Source organism: Lynx rufus, unplaced genomic scaffold (genome assembly GCF_022079265.1).
Source record: "Lynx rufus isolate CCGP_SWC_20201006 ecotype Redwood Valley unplaced genomic scaffold, mLynRuf1.p SCAF_3, whole genome shotgun sequence".
Taxonomy (NCBI): domain Eukaryota; kingdom Metazoa; phylum Chordata; class Mammalia; order Carnivora; family Felidae; genus Lynx; species Lynx rufus.
Window position 1 is genome coordinate 170,082,979 of NW_025814845.1, and position 13,931 is coordinate 170,096,909.

The 13,931-nt window shown below is 44.2% G+C and overlaps 1 protein-coding gene across 10 annotated transcripts in view; it reads left to right on the forward strand.

Annotated features, from left to right (window-relative positions):
* The window catches only part of DOCK5 (dedicator of cytokinesis 5), a 223,269-nt gene that overhangs the window by 197,752 nt on the left and 11,586 nt on the right, over positions 1 to 13,931 (forward strand). For all 10 annotated transcript variants that reach the window (XM_047090919.1, XM_047090925.1, XM_047090926.1 and 7 more), the window contains 5 exons: positions 238 to 324; positions 2,890 to 3,066; positions 7,207 to 7,290; positions 7,698 to 7,835; positions 9,473 to 9,639. In XM_047090919.1, coding sequence (XP_046946875.1) covers positions 238 to 324; positions 2,890 to 3,066; positions 7,207 to 7,290; positions 7,698 to 7,835; positions 9,473 to 9,639 — 653 coding nt within the window. The remainder of the gene's footprint in view (positions 1 to 237; positions 325 to 2,889; positions 3,067 to 7,206; positions 7,291 to 7,697; positions 7,836 to 9,472; positions 9,640 to 13,931) is intronic.

A 13,931-nucleotide genomic window follows, 5' to 3' on the forward strand; every position in this document is an offset into this window, starting at 1 on the left:
GGGCTCTACTGTGGGGCTCCGATGTTGCGTTGAGTATGATTGGAGCAAGTCACGCCTCTTTGGACCTCACATTTCCCCTCTAGAACGTGAGAGGGCCCAAGTAGATGATCCTTTGCAGCTTTAAACATTTTGATGCCCATTCACTAAGGAAGCATTTGAGAACAGAATCTCACTGAACTCAACCCTGGCCATTTTGGCCTGGGAACTGACCCTTCCTATTGTCTTTCCTTCCACCAGACCATGTGGATCGAAAGGACCACGTATACGACTGCGTATACCTTTCCTGGCATCCTCAAGTGGTTTGAAGTCAAACAGATTTCAACGGTGAGTCACTTGGAATTGGAATTCAGAAAATTCTTTTGTGTCTCCAAATATAATAAGGGCCTTTGTTAAGTGCCCCTCCGGTTCTCACTAGGCTGGCCAGCCTCCTCTGGCCAACTTTGTTTTCCAAAAGAGAAATAAAAGGCATGCTTGTGTAATAGAACGCCTCTGTAAAACTGATGTTACAAACCAACCCTAAAGGTTACTCACAGTCAATGACTCTTTTATGACCAAATGAGTCTTGTCTCCTCATAATCCCACCAAGCGCCCCAAACCATTTTCAGAACGTCTCCTTGGAGTTTCCTGCCAATCAGATTCTTCTCTCCCAAAACATTTCCTCTTCTTTCATTCGTGGCTGATCACATCTACCAGTCCCCCCACGCTCTCCCTTCTCCAGCACTCCCAAAGCTGACCCTTTTACCTTCTTAATATTTATTAAATCTGTTTGTTTGTTTGTTTGTTTGTTTGTTTTCCAGCTCTCCTAATGTACCCTGTTTTAGTCCCTCATTCATCTCTGGTGGATGCCATGCAAAAAGCCCCCTCATTGGCCTCCTGCTTGGGCCTTCACAGGCTTGTTTTCCACACTGTCTCAGGGTGTGAGTTTCCATAGTGGAAAGCTGACCGACCGTATCATTCTCATGCTCAAAACCTTGCCATGGCTCCCCAGTGCCTAGAGCATAAAGCCCCTGCTCCTTAGGACACACATGCAGAATCTTTGTGACTCGGTTCTGCCACCTCATCTCTTCAGGAATCTTCTGGAACGAAACTGCTCATTCCGTGCTATTTCAACCCTCCTTGATGATGCAGCGTTTTCTCTGCCCAAAGTGCTCCTTCTCAACCTAACTAACTCCCACTGAAATTCAGTTAGGTACCTGCTTCGCCAGGAAGCCATCTCTGAAACTCCCAGTTGGGATTAGATGCCCTTTCTCTGTGCCCCGTTGCAACCCGGGTTTATTTCTTTACATTTTTTTTTTAACGTTTATTTATTATTGAGAGACAGAGCATGAGCACGGGAGGGGCAGAGAGAGAGGAAGACACAGACTCTGAAGCAGGCTCCAGGCTCCGAGCTGTCGGCACAGAGCCCGACGCGGGGCTCGAACTCACAAACCACAAGATCATGACCTGAGCCGAAGTCGGACGCTTAACCGACTGAGCCACCCAGGCGCCCCAACCCGGGTTTATTTCTAACAAGTTACTACCATGCTTACATGTCTTGAGACGCCACTAAAACTGTAGGCTCCTCCCCGCCATGAATTCTGTCTTAATCACTTTTGTAACTGTAGAGCATAGCCCCGTACTTGGCATGAAATACACTTTGAGGAAATATATCCTGAACAAATCTGAACGGAAATCCGATGCCTTCCATGCCACTAGTAATAATATCGCTATCCCTCAAGTGTGAATATGATCTTTGGACAGAGACTTTTGGAATCAGGCTGTGGTAGGAGGTCATTTGTCTGGCAGTGGCTAAAATGAAGAACGCGGGTTTTCTTGAAACCTGGCTTTGAACACTTGCCCACAGGAATTGCTTGAACCTGTATTGAATCTTATTTCATTTTCGTCCCAGATTCAGCTTGGATACTCTTTTTTAATTTTAATGTTTATTTTGAGAGAGAAAGAGCATGTGTGAGCAGGAGGGGCAGAGAGAGGAAGAGAGAGAGAACTCCAAGTGGGCTTTGCACGATTAGCACGGAGCCCGGGGGCAGGGCTCGATCTCACAAACCATGAGATCGTGACCTGAGCCAAAATCAAGAATCAGATGCTTAACGGAGCCACCCAGGTGACCCCAGCTTGGATATTCTAATACATCCCGTTATTTCTGGCTGCTTCTGACCACAGAACCCATACTAAGGTGACTTAGGTATGGTTTGAATGTGTGGCTTCCAAAACTTACCTTTGCTTGTGGCAGAAACATCGAGCCCCTTGCCAGTGAACTTTTGGGACGTTGCAGAAGTTATCTTGGATCAGATATCCTGCTACTCTCTTGTCACTTATCTTCTCAGAAATATCTGAGGAAGCTTTGCCTAAAAGGCCCTCATTATTACATCTACCTTTTTTTCCCCCCCAGATTTCTGGTAGACCTTTTGCCCCGAGAAATGATCACTACTATAGCTCTAATTCTAATTTTTAGGTCATCCTTGTACTTTCTAAGGACATTTTAAGTAGTTTACTTCACAACTTAGCAAGACCATTTCAAGGAAGTGTGGGATCCAAATAGACATAACCTTGACAAACACAACTTTACTGTTTTATAGCCTGGTGAGAATTTTAAACCTTTTAAAAGGAACACTTGAGGGGCGCCTGGGTGACTCAGTGAGTTAAGCATCTGTCTCTTGATTCCGGCTCAAGACATGACCTCACAGTTCGTGAGTTCGAGTCCCACATCAGGCTCTGCACTGAGCACACGGAGCCTGCTTGGGATTCTCTCTCCCTCTCTCTCTGTCCCCAGCCTCTCAAAATAAATACATAAATACTTTTAAAAATAAAATGAGAGGAACACTTAGGATTTTTTCAAAACTTGCTGTGAAGTCACAAAATGCCCTTTCACTCCCTTGTTCACTATCGCAGGAGGAAATCAGTCCCCTGGAGAATGCCATAGAAACCATGGAACTCACCAATGAGAAGATCAGCAACTGTGTTCAACAACACGCCTGGGACCGGACCCTCTCTGTGCATCCTCTCTCCATGCTGCTCAGTGGCATCGTAGACCCGGCTGTCATGGGGGGATACTCCAACTATGAAAAGGTGGGCTGGGCCCTGGAATCCCCACTGAATCCCATGTCATTCCGTGACTCTCGCTCCGTGGCTCTGTGCGGCTGGTGCATTAGTTTCTTACGACTTGGCTGAGAGAGTTTTTCACTGTGCCCTTTTTACGAATGAGCAAATGAAATTAATGAAAAGCTGATCCCTGACCTCACACCTCCTAGAGATCCTCAGCAGCTCAGGCAGGGTTGGGCCACTGCCTGATACAGAGTCACTGACAGATCAATCTAATATACCATCTCTGGTTGATTTACCTGTTGTTCCCTCTCCCTTTCTCCACTGAGAAGTAGAAAGCTTACAGGCGGCCCCAGAGGTAAAGATGCTCTAGAACTGAAGAAGCACCCGTGGGAAAGGCAGAACTGTGCTCTATCTAAAATTGGCTTCTAGGGGCACCTGGGTGGCTCAGTCCGTTAAGCGTCCGACTTCGGCTCAGGTCATGATCTCACAGCTCATGGGTTGGAGCCCTGCCTCAGGAACTGTGCTGACAGCTCAGACCCTGGAGCCTGCTTTGGATTCTGTGTCTCCCTCTCTGCCTCTTCCCCACCCACACTCTGTCTCTGTCTCTGTCTCTCTCTCTCTCTCTCTAAAATAAACATTAAAAAAAATTGTGCTTAACGGAGTTAATGTATCCAACATGTAAAAAAAAGTGCAAGTAATGGAGGCAAGATTTTTAATTATTCACTATGTTTCCAGTGGCTAAGTAATTTTGGAGTCCTCTTGCTGAATATAAACAAACATTTGGCTACTACACTCCTGTGGAGTAGCCGGGAGAGTGAGTGGAAAGAAAAGGAGATGAACGGGAAGGGCGAGTGGTTATTGGGTGGGCTGATTCTGTTATTTCCGTTTATACACAATGTCCTGAGAAGACCAGGGACTTTAGAATCAGTCACTCCTGTGACCCAATCCCAGCTTCCCATTGGCCACCACGTGCTCTCGGGTGAGATACGTCACCTCTTTGAGCCCCAAGCTTCGTACCTCTTTGAGCCCCAAGCTTTGTACCCCAAGCAAATGAGGAAAATGCCTACCACACAGAAGCGGCTGGACGCTTATCTTGTATATAAGGAACATCGCAGAACACTTGCCTTCTAGTTGAGGCTTGATCGGTTGTTGACTTCTTCCTCTCTCCAGACAAAGGTGATCTGAACGGGCAGTGCTCTGCGGCTGTTGCTATAACAATCTTCTTTTTTCTCCTTTCCCTTCAACCTTTCAGCCTTCGGAATCACTACACTTAGCAGCTGGGAAAGACCCAACACCAGAGATCAGTTCTTGTTTGCCCGTGCTTAGTGTTGATAATAACCTCCAGTGTTATCATGGAATTCAATACAAAACCAGGATCCAGAATATAATCCTTTTTTTTTTTTTTTTTTTTTTTATATAACGTTGTAAGGATTCTGGTGGGTTTTTGTGTCCTGTAAACTATCTAGTACTGATTTCGATGTGTTTTTCCAAGTGTTGTTTTTTTTACAGAATGGCCCTGTTCGAATTCAGATTCGTATATGCCAGTAATCTGTGAATAGTATGTAATTTCATATGAAGTTTTTTCCAATGTCAGAGACTTCTAATTTAAAAAAAATTTTAAAGGGGAAGTTGGTTACGTACACAGATAGATTTCAAGACTTTTAAAAATACTAAATTGCACTTTTAATTAATATGGTATGCGTTTGTAGATTTTGAAGCGTAAGAAAAAAAGGTAAATTCCTTGATCGCCATGACCCCCACGGCAATTAATTGGGAAATCTATCATCACCTACCAATACAGGGGACCTATCTTAAAGCAGCCCATTAGTCACTGCCGGAATTCATCCGCCCTTTTCTCTCGCAAGGCAGGACTCTTCGAAAAAAAAACTGAATTTCAGGGCACTCTGCTGCAGTGGTCGTTGACTCAACCAATGTTCTGGGAATCTCAGTGCCTTTTATCTTACATCAGAAAATCGTTTCTAACTTTTGAAGATTCAACCTGCTTCTGTTTGGAGGGTGAAAGTGGATGAAGATTAAAGCCATACTACTTTTTCATTCATTTCTCCCTAACTATGGATCCGGCTACAGCGTGTGTTCTCCAGATGTGGTGTCCTGCTTCCTGTCTGTGATACTCAGCCTGCATATATTGATAGCCCTTGTGGTGTTAGTTTGCTAGGGCCGCTGGGACAAAGGCACAAACAGGGTGACTTCAAACACAGTCCCGGAGCCCAGTAACCTGAAATCCGGCATCAGCATGGTTGGTGCCTTCTGAGGGCTGTGAGGAAGGATCTGTTGTCCCTGCCTCTCTCCTAGCTTCTTTTTTTAAAAAAAAATTTTTTTAATGTTTTATTTATTATTTTTGAGAGAGAGCGAGAAGAGGGGCAGGGGCAGAGAGAGAAGGAGACACAGAATCGGAAGCAGGCTCCAGGCTCTGAGCTGTCAGCACAGAGCCCGACACGGGGCTTGAACCCATGAACCGTGAGATCGTGACCTGAGATGAAGTCGGACGCTCAACCGACTGAGCCACCCGGGCGCCCCAGCCTCTCTCCTAGCTTCTGAGGGGTTGCTGGCAACCTTTGGCACCCCTTATCCCTCTTCACACAGCGTTCTCCCAGTGTCCAACCTTCCCCTTTCTATAAGGGCATCAGATACGTGGAATCGATGGTTCGTCCTACTCCACTGTGACTCCACTCTGACACTCCATGGTGACCATAACTACACCTGCAATAATCCCGTTTCTAACTAAGGTCACATTCTGAGGTACCGGGGCTAGGACTTCAACCTTCAACATATGAATTGGGGCGGGGAGGAGGCCAGTAACATCCCATAAGATGTTAAGATCCCATAACATCTTCACGCAAGGTTGAATTTGAACATGCTCTATGTTCCATACCAAATGGGCTGGTCGCTGATCCCTTTTTTTTGCTGTTTTTTGTTTTTTTTTTTTTTTTTTTTTTTTAAACTGTATCCTGTAGTTTCAGGAGCTCTTGAGTCTACCTACAGGTTGAGGTGACTTCCATAGTATTGGAACAGAAGAGTGAGGGGAACTTTGAGGGTTGGTCTTTGAAAGCACTCTCAGAAATGATGGCTATGGTACAAGGAAAAAAAAAAGTTTTCCTGTTTTGACTTTGTTAGAAATGTTCACCACAGGCTTTTAAATTTTTTTTCCTCATTCTGTCTTACTTGTTTTATTTTATTTCTTAGTGTTTTCTTCCTTTATTTATTTGAGAGAGAGAGAGAGAAAGTGCGAGCAGGGGACGGGCCCAGGGAGAGGGGGACAGAAGTTTCGAAGCAGACCCTGCACTGTGAGCGCAGAGCCAGATGTGGGGCTCGAACCCATGAACCGCAAGATCATGACCTGAGCCCGAGTCAGACGCCGAACCAACCGAGCCACCCAGGCACCCCAATTTTGTCTTTAAAAATGGTCTCTTCTGTAACATCTACGATTATAGTTTGAGTTTGGGTTTTGTTTCACTATTAGAGGGACTTAGCCCTTGGGACCACGAATGTTGATTGGCAGTGTTACATCTGACATGGTTTTGACGTACAATAAGACGCAACGCAAACTGCATTTAATATTTACGAGACATTTTTGTGTGCATGTAATATTTACGAAACATTGTCTTCAAAAGAGCCTTCTGGATCGATGAGAACTAAGAAGGTGTGGATATTAATCTTCCCTCAGTATAGGGGGGAAAATGTGATACAGCTTATAGCAGTAGGAAAACTATCAGGCATATATCCAGCCGGTTAGTTTTTTGCTTTTTCCACTATAATATCCGCGCACTTAATCTACTGAACAGCCTTCAGATATTGGCATTGGCATTGGTCCTTGGGGCAAGTTCTTTCAATGAATGCCAGTCTGCTGTGCTGCTGATTATTTGGTTTGTGCCCTTGTGTGTGTGTGTGTCTGGTGTTTGTGGAGAAGGTGGTTGGATTAGGCATTGCCCAATTCCAGAAAGACCGCAAAAGAGCACATACCTTTAGAACCGTCCACGGTGGCAGAAGGGCTGTCCCAGGTAAGGAAGGAGGATTGCCTTAGTCATTCTGGTTTATCAGCTAGAACAAGACATTTGTCCCCCTTCCAGGCTCCCGTCCCCTTCCTCTAGGGTCAAATACACAGATGGGGACGTGTTCTAATTCTCTCCTGTGCCCCGTTTTTAGGCTTTTTTTACGGAGAAGTACTTGCAGGAGCACCCAGAAGACCAGGAGAAGGTTGAGCTGCTGAAGCGACTGATAGCATTACAGGTGTGCTCCTAGCGACATGTATGGCCAGACAGCGCTCGCTCACTCGCTCTCTCTCTCTCTGTCTCTGTCTCTACTTTAGTGACCAGTGAGAGAAAATGCAGCCATCCCACCCAGTCTAGCCGTGGCTTATCCACAGACGTGCTCCCCGGCTCGGGAGGGTTTGCCTTTTCTGTCAGCCCTTCCCCAGTCACGGGCCTGCTTGTATCCTTGTGTATTTCTCTGCGCCCTTGACCCCAGGGTGGCCGGTGCCCAAGCCCTGCACTGACACGTAGCTTTCTCATTCGATACGTGCTGTGTCTACCAGTTTACCTGTCCACCTTCACCCCCATCCCTCCCCAGCCTCCCAATCTGAAAAAAATCCCCTTTCCTAAACCGTGTCTCCTTCCTTTCATGCCCCTTCTTCCCAGATGCCCCTGCTGACGGAGGGGATCCGCATCCACGGGGAGAAGCTGACAGAGCAGCTAAAGCCACTGCATGACCGGTTGTCGTCTTGTTTCCGGGAGCTCAAGGAGAAAGTGGAAAAGCTCTACGGCGTTATAACACTGGTAGGCTTTGTCTAAGGAGCCCGTTGACTTTCTCGGCCTCTTTTACCGGTTATGATGTTGATCAGGTTTTCAGTTGCCAGATGAGTCCAAATAGCAGAGGTGTGGCAGGAAAACACGGGGGACGGGCCTGGAGAAGACATGATGTGCTGTTGGTGACCTTCCACAGTTGACATACTAGATAGGGGTTCTCGAACCCACTGACCGCGAGATCGTGACCTGGCTGAAGTCGGACGCTTAACCGACTGCGCCACTCAGGCGCCCCTGTTTTGACAGTTCTGACACATCTCTCCCCACAGTGTCTTTGTGCCCGAGAAGTTGGGTGGATTGGTGCGCGCGCTCAATAAGCTTTTCTCTCTGGGGCACGTGGCTGATTCAGTCGGGAGAGCGTGTGACTCTTGGTCTTGGGATCATGAGTTCAAGCCCCACACTGGGCATAAAGATTACTTAATAAAAAATAAATAATACCCAATTTTTCTCTGCAACAATCGATTGAATGCCTGGATCCAGCTTCATTTTTCTGCTCTTTTTAATGAGAGTTCGTTCACCTTGCTCTCTTTAACTGTCTTACTCTTGAACTCCGATTTTCCGATTCTCTTTCCTTGAATCAAAGCTCCGCATTTCTTTCCGTGTAGTCCTGTCTGCCGTTCCCACACCTCCACCGCCGCTACCTTTTTCTCCTGAGCATCTTTGTAATCATTGCTTTCAGTCATCCAAGGGTTCGGTTGTGCCTAACTCCCTAGCCTACCACCACTTAAGAGCTTTCTTCTAGGAACATTTGTCTTTTATGTAAGTTCCAAGGGGAAGGATGTGACTTACACCTATTTAAGTCGTTTTTATTAGATCCAGGCCAATATTGGCATGTAAATTTGATATGGTGGCCAATTGGGGCGATCAGCCCTACTGAAGACCTCTCTTAATGATAGTAAATTGATGCTCCTTTACTTAAGAAAGATTCACCATTTACATCTTAAGCATCAGGTCTACAGTGTCATCTGAAACTTTCTATTAGGCCAGTATTTTACCTTTTTAGCGGCTGAAAGAAGATAAACTGGAGGAACTGGAGAAGCAGACAAAGGGTTTTGCTATTCTTTTGGGGGGTAATGAACAGCTCGGGTTTTCTTCTCACATGGCTGACAACAAATTATGGGGAATTCTTCTCTAAGTCTTAGAAACAAGGTAGATTTAACCTAATTGTGCTCATAATTAAGAATATAAGTATTTGCAGGGTGCCCGGTGGCTCCGTCAGTTAAGCATCCAACTCTGGATTTCAGCACAGGTCATGATCTCATGTTTTGTGAGTTCGAGCCCCGTGCCTGCTTCTGCACTGACAGCACGGAGCCTGCTTCGGATCCTCTCCCTCCCTCTCATTCTCTGCCCCTCCCCTGATCAGGGCTCATTCCGCCCCCCCCCCCCCCACCACCAGCCCCTGTCTCTCTCTCTCTCTCTCTCTCTCTCTCTCTCTCAATAAATAAACTTAAAAAAAAGAGAATATAACTACTTGCAGTATTTAACAGCTGAGGCAGCAGTGGGTGCCAGCCAATACAAATGGCACTTGTCACAAACAGATGGGGAGCTGCACCAGTTCCTATGGGCTGAATTCCAGGTCTGCTAACCACGAGATGTTCTGCGTTCCTCAGCCACCCAACTTGACTGAGCGGAAACAAAGCCGCACGGGATCCATTGTACTACCCTACATCATGTCGTCTACGCTGCGGAGATTGTCCATCACCTCGGTGACTTCCTCTGTGATTTCCACCTCTTCTAACTCATCTGATAATGCTCCTTCCAGACCGGGATCTGATGGGTAAGAGTTTGATTTTTTTTTTTTTTTTTAATTTTTTTTTTTCAACATTTATTTATTTTTGGGACAGAGAGAGACAGAGCATGAACGGGGGAGGGGCAGAGAGAGAGGGAGACACAGAATCGGAAACAGGCTCCAGGCTCTGAGCCATCAGCCCAGAGCCCGACGCGGGGCTCGAACTCACGGACCGCGAGATCGTGACCTGGCTGAAGTTGGACGCTTAACCGACTGCGCCACCCAGGCGCCCCAAGAGTTTGATTTTTAATTGCCAGGGGAGGCGGCGGGGGTGGGGGGTGGGGGGGGGTGGGCGGGGATTATCTCCTTACTAACCCTAACCTTTGCCTTTTGTCACCAAAGGGAGACTTGGTAAATGTAGATGCATCATCCTCATGAGGGAAATAATCTGGAGTATGTGGTTATAATCCTGTATACCATTCCCGTCACCTTCCTCATGAGGAAGATCATTATTTACATACTTTCCATATTATGTACATAACGATAATAGTTAAGAAAAAAAGATAATCATCACCTATAATCCTATCACATCCTATCAGCCACCCTATCACATTCTGAATTATTTTTTTTTTCATATTATAGTCATTGTTTGAGTGTCTTTCCACCTGAGTCCGTTTTCAAAAGTCATCTTAAAATTTACATTTATGTTATGAATCGGCAATATAATTACATGGTACGGAACTCCAAGGCACTAGAGGGATGTGTCGGGAGGCATCACCCATCAGTCCTTAACTCCTGTCCTACCAGTACCGCTCTCCTGAGGCAAGTGGTGTTGGCCTGCAGGACCCTGGTGCCTTTCCAGTCTCTTTCGACACACACGAGCAATACCTAAATATATGTCCTTCCCCGCACTTTCTGCTTATAGTCAATGGAAACATAGAATTCTTTCTTTACCTTGCTCTTTTCACTTACTGTGTCTTGAAAATCCTTCTGTTTCAGAATGTAAAGAGCCTCGTCTTTTCTCTGAGCTGCAGGCATCCGGTGGTATGTCTGCATCAGGGTACATTCCACGGGTGTCTATTGATGGATGCTTAGTTGACCCCAGTCTTTCACTGTCGCAGCAGTGGGGCAGTGACTCACCTTAAAAATAATTTATTTCGGGGGCGCCTGGGTGGCGCAGTCGGTTAAGCGTCCGACTTCAGCCAGGTCACGATCTCGCGGTCCGGGAGTTCGAGCCCCGCGTCGGGCTCTGGGCTGATGGGTCAGAGCCTGGAGCCTGTTTCCGACTCTGTGACTCCCTCTCTCTCTGCCCCTCCCCCGTTCATGCTCTGTCTCTCTCTGTCCCAAAAATGAATAAACGTTGAAAAAAAAAATAATTAAAAAAAATAATAATAATTTATTTCGTAAATACACAAGTATATCCGTGTGAGAAAAATTCCAGAAGTGAACTTGCTTTGTCGAACATCTATAGTTGCAGTTTTCAAAATTATTCCTGAACCGACTTCCGTAGACATAGACCAATTTGCAGGCCCCCCAGCAACATATATGGGCGCCCCGCCACCCCCATCTGGCCTCCAGATTGTGTATTATCAGGCGTTTTAATTTTTTGCCAGTTTGATAAGTGGAGAGTATTTTCCTGGTATAGGAGTGTGGTTTGGTTTTATTTCTCTTGTTTTGTACGAAGCTGAGTTTTTCATTTTTTAGTAGCTGTGTTTTATTTTCTGTGAACTATGGTCAAGTATTTGGGGTACACTTTTCTGTTGTGTTTTCTTTGTTCTGGGAGTTGAAATACACCTTCCAATTTCTCCTTTCTCTTTTGACTTTGTTTCTAATTTCTCATTTAGTTGTGCTGACATTTTTTATGCAGTCAAATAACTTAATGTTTGATTTTATGACTTCTGGGTTGTATATCATAATCAAAGGCCTTCCCCATTCTCAGGCTACAAAAATTTTTTTTTTAAGTTTCACTATTCACCACTAAATCTGTGATTCTTTGAAATTTATTCTAGTATAAAGTGTGAGGTATGAAGTTAACTCTTTTTTTGGCTATACAGCGACCCTTTTCTCCCTATAACATTTTTTCCTCTACTGATTTGAAATGTCAACCTAATTAAAAAATGAAATTCCTAGATGTTCTTTAGTCTACTTGTAGACGTTTCCCCCATTTCTTTGATCTCCCTATATGTTTATGAACTAGTACTAGGTAGCTTTAATTACTGTAGATTTAAAAGGCTTTTACTGGGGCGCCTGGGTGGCGCAGTCGGTTAAGCGTCCGACTTCAGCCAGGTCACGATCTCACGGTCTGTGAGTTCGAGCCCCGCGTCAGGCTCTGGGCTGATGGCTCGGAGCCTGGAGCCTGTTTCCGATTCTGTGTCTCCCTCTCTCTGCCCCTCCCCCGTTCATGCTCTGTCTCTGTCCCAAAAATAAATAAAAAACGTTGAAAAAAAAATTTTTTAAAAAAATAAAAGGCTTTTACTTTTGAATAGTCCTTTTCAGAATCTATCTAGCTAGTTTTACTCATGCTCGCTTTTGGATTAACTTGTCTACAATCCCATGGCTATTTTTACTGAGATCGTGTTAAATTTCTGGACTAACTTTGGGAGGATTGATGGCTTTTGACACTGAGCCTTTCTTGCCAAAATCATGGAAGTGCCCTTCCATACGTTCAAATTTAAAATATTTTAAAGGGATGAATTTTTAATTGCATTCTTTCTGTTTAAAAATACTATTTAAAAAGATTTTACTAATTATGTAACTCGTATATATACACGTAGAAATTTTTCAAAGTACTAGGAACTTAAGACAAAAATGCTTATTATGTCATCACTCAGAAGTAACCACCGTTAACGGTTACCTATATAAAATTTTGAAAAGCATATGTACATTTGATACAATTGGAAAAGCATTGTGCATACCATTATGTGACGTGCTGCTTAATTTAATGTACATGATGAGTCTTTAACAACATTATGTATTTTAGAGTTAAATATAAGTCCAGTTGACTCACCGTTTCATCTTAAATTTGTAATTCTGTATTGTAATAATGATACCACAAAAATACCCTGTCTAAACGGCCCCTCCCTGGAAATCAGGTGTTTAATATTTCCTAAATTATCTATCCGTCCTTTTCCACTGACAGATATTGTTACATAGTTGCAGTTAAAGCACAGATACAATTTGGTAAATTGCTTTTTCTCCTTTATTATTTTATTATAAGCATTTTCCATGTTGCTGTGTTATTTTATTATCATCTTCGATGGCTATTAACCATTGCATCCCATGAATGTGCCCTAATGAATCCTCCCCCTACTATAGAATATTTAAGCTGTATCGTTATTTCTAAACAGGTAATCATCAAAGTTCATCATAAATTTAATATGAAAACATTTAGCTTATATCAATATAAAGTGCATTTCGATTATTAAGAATTGTACCAAACACGTGTCCTTACAGCTTTCTGGTTATTTAGGATACAGTCTCCCATCACTTCTTGGCCTTTTGGTTAAGATCAAGTGTAGGATGCATTTCTAGAAGTATACATTACCTAGTCAGAGGATGCAATTCATTACAATTCTGATGTCAAACAAGTACCAATATGTAATGTCAGACGCAATAGAGTACTAGGTTATTTGCACTATTGCTAATCCTTAGCATTACTAAATATTAAATAATCCTTGATTCATTGACTTTGTCTCTTCTATGTTTTTTTTTTTTTCACGCCATAAAGAGACACTAAGTACTTCGTGGAAAGCATAGAAGTTCTGTTCAGTAAGATTCTTTTCTTAAATAAACTGTCTCATTCAAAAAAGAAAAGGTTTGAAACAGCTGTTGAAAGTCAAAGACACCGTGATTGCTGATACCCTAGGGCAGTAAACAGAGAACAGGTGAGCGGGGGGTCCTTTTCTTGCCATGACCCAGTTTTAAGGTGGATTATTGATCTTGCCCAGATTTCCCCAGTGAGTAAGAAGTCACTGTACTGTTGTCTGACACTTATTTAGGATGTGTCTTTAAAGCAGCTCCAACTGATCCTCAGCTAATGACCCCAACTCTCCCCATTACCGATGTTATGTCACAGTATTCATGAACACTTTCATGGGGATTATTGGATGTGATGTCTATAAAGAGCCAGCTCTTTGTTGGTAAGAAGGTAGACTGTATCCATCCTGTTTGGCATATGGGAGGCTTAGGCACAGAAAGAGAATTACTTTTGGAAACCCGGCTCGTGTTAAGGGGAAGCTAGAAGATTTACACAGAAGGCCAACTACGGGCCACCTGCTTAGAGCACCAGCCGAGTCGGGGCCCCAGAACAAAATTGTTTAGAAAAAATTTAATCTTTGATA